Source organism: Brassica oleracea, chromosome C9 (genome assembly GCF_000695525.1).
Source record: "Brassica oleracea var. oleracea cultivar TO1000 chromosome C9, BOL, whole genome shotgun sequence".
Taxonomy (NCBI): domain Eukaryota; kingdom Viridiplantae; phylum Streptophyta; class Magnoliopsida; order Brassicales; family Brassicaceae; genus Brassica; species Brassica oleracea.
This window is the reverse complement of record NC_027756.1, coordinates 5,698,119-5,700,354: the sequence shown is the minus strand read 5'-3', so window position 1 is coordinate 5,700,354 and position 2,236 is coordinate 5,698,119. Positions and strand designations below refer to the sequence as shown.

The window sequence follows — 2,236 nt, the reverse complement described above, 5'->3', positions numbered from 1 at the left end:
GCTGAGCAAGCGTCTGGATGAGGCTGAGCAGGTTATGAAGGGGGTGTGGAAACTCAACAAACGGATTGAGGACCTGGAGGTAAGTGTATTTCCTTTCTCTTTATTTTTGTTACATTATACTTATTGAGTCAGTAAGTATAACACTGTATTATTGTTGTTTCCATGTTCAGGTACAGGTTACAACCCTGTCTGAGGAGGTTGATTACCTCACTGTCGAGGTGGGTACCCTGGAGAAGGTCTGTTTCGACTGATAATCAGAGGTACTTTTTTAAAAAAGTAATTGTTTTTCAAACCAAACTAAACTGAACTGAACTAGTAGTCTGTGTTGGTTGGTTCCTCTGATTGTATTAATTAGCTAGAACGAAAAGTACAGTGGAATTAACTCTGTGTTGGTTGGTTGTTTGCTCTAATTGTCTTGAGTAGTTGATTGTATTAAGTGGTTGATTTGATGTGTAATGACTGCTCTCTGTGAAGTAGTTGTTCTATACTGGCTTTTATATTGAATGTTTGGCAGCTAGAGTTTAATTTTTCTCTCCTGTGGTAGCTTAAACTAGTTTAAATAGAGTACCCAAACCCCCATTAACTTATTACATCAACCTAAACCATAACGAAAATGGATCCCTTTACCATAAACTCTCCCGGGTTTACTTTGCTCTTAGCTTCGCAGAGCAGTCCAACAATGGACTGCAGCTTTGCTGAGGCAGTAGGCAACTCTCTCGGGTTAGTGAAACCGGTGGTAAAGAGAAAGTGGTTAACAAAAGAAGACCTAGTGCTCATCAGTGGTTGGCTGAACACGAGCAAGGATGCTATTGTCAGTAACGAGCAGAAGGGAGGATCCTTTTGGAAGAGAATTGAGGACTACTTCAATTCAAGCGCTCAGCTCACTGGCTCCGTTGCTAGAGAGTGGAGTCAGTGTAAGCAGAGGTGGGGAAGGGTGAACGAGCAGGTGTGCAAGTTTGTGGGGAGTTATGAGGCAGCTTTGAAGGAGCAATCTAGTGGTCAAAATGAGAATGATGTCATGAAGGCTTCCCATGACATCTTCTTTAATGATTACCATGTGAAGTTCACCATGGAACACTGTTGGAGGGAACTGAGATATTATCAGAAATGGAAGTCATACTCGAAGTCCATAGATGGCGCGAAGGAGAAAAGGAAGGAGAATGAAGAGGTGATGCATGAGGAGGAGGTTAGACCGGCGGGTGTAAAGGCTGCGAAAGCAAGCAAACGCAAGCAAACACAAGCGGCACGGGAATGAAGCTGTTTTCGATCAAATAGAGAGCATCCTTGATGCGAGAAAGAAAATTTCCCAGCAGAAACTCCTTGATCGTCTCCTTGCAAAAAATGACACTGATCTATCTCCAAGCGAAATCAGTCTCAAAAACAAACTCATTTCTGAACTGCTTGATTGAATTGGTTAATCTCTGTTTTTTCATTTCTTACTTGCCTCAATATGCTTAGTTATTAACTTTGTTGCTTGGTATAATCTCTGTTTTTTCATTATTTACTTGCCTCAATATGTTTAGTTATTAAGTTTGTTGCTTGGTAGAATCTCTGTTTTTTATTATTTACTTGCCTGAAGAGAAAGAGTTATTAACTTTGTAGTTTGGTTTTTGTTTTGCAGGTCACGGGATTGTCATCATGTCTGGATCACGGGTTGCTATGTCTGATGTTGCTTGGCTGTTGTTGCTTTTTCTCTACAGATGCAGTGTAGTATTTTGTTAGTTTCTACATTGTTGTTGCTTTATGTCAAACGGATGCAGTGTACTCTTTTGTTAGTTTTTACACTGCTACTATGTTCTTAATTCACGGGTTGTACTTTATTTCTACACTGCTTTATGTCACGGGTTATGTAACAAACAAGCATATATAAATATACTCTCTTCATGTATGTTTTTAAATGAAAACTCAACTTCTTCTCATTGTTTCTCTGTATCATCATATATAATTCATTTCTAACCAAGAACACAACTTTTGTATCGCACTTGATCTACTACAAACCAAGAACACAAGAACACTGCATCCGTCTGCCTCTACCGCCTCACCCACAACAACACTGCATCCGACCCCCCAAAACCGTGTACAAACCAACGTATGATATTTATTACATTTCCTCTTGTATTTCACTCTTTCATATAACAAAATTACTTCTACTATCTTACTAAAATTCAAACATATGCAGTCATATAAAATCCAATAAAACTATACGACTACATGTAAGGAAAACTTTCGAAAAAAA

General features: G+C 39.0%; 1 protein-coding gene across 1 annotated transcript; it reads left to right on the top strand.

Moving 5' to 3' along the window:
- The first annotated feature begins 613 nt into the window (after nt 1–613).
- On the top strand, nt 614–1,255 carry LOC106314198 (glutathione S-transferase T3-like). Its single transcript, XM_013752116.1, has one exon. The coding sequence runs from the start codon at nt 614–616 to the stop codon at nt 1,253–1,255; it is 642 nt and encodes a 213-aa protein (XP_013607570.1).
- The last annotated feature ends 981 nt before the right edge of the window (nt 1,256–2,236 follow it).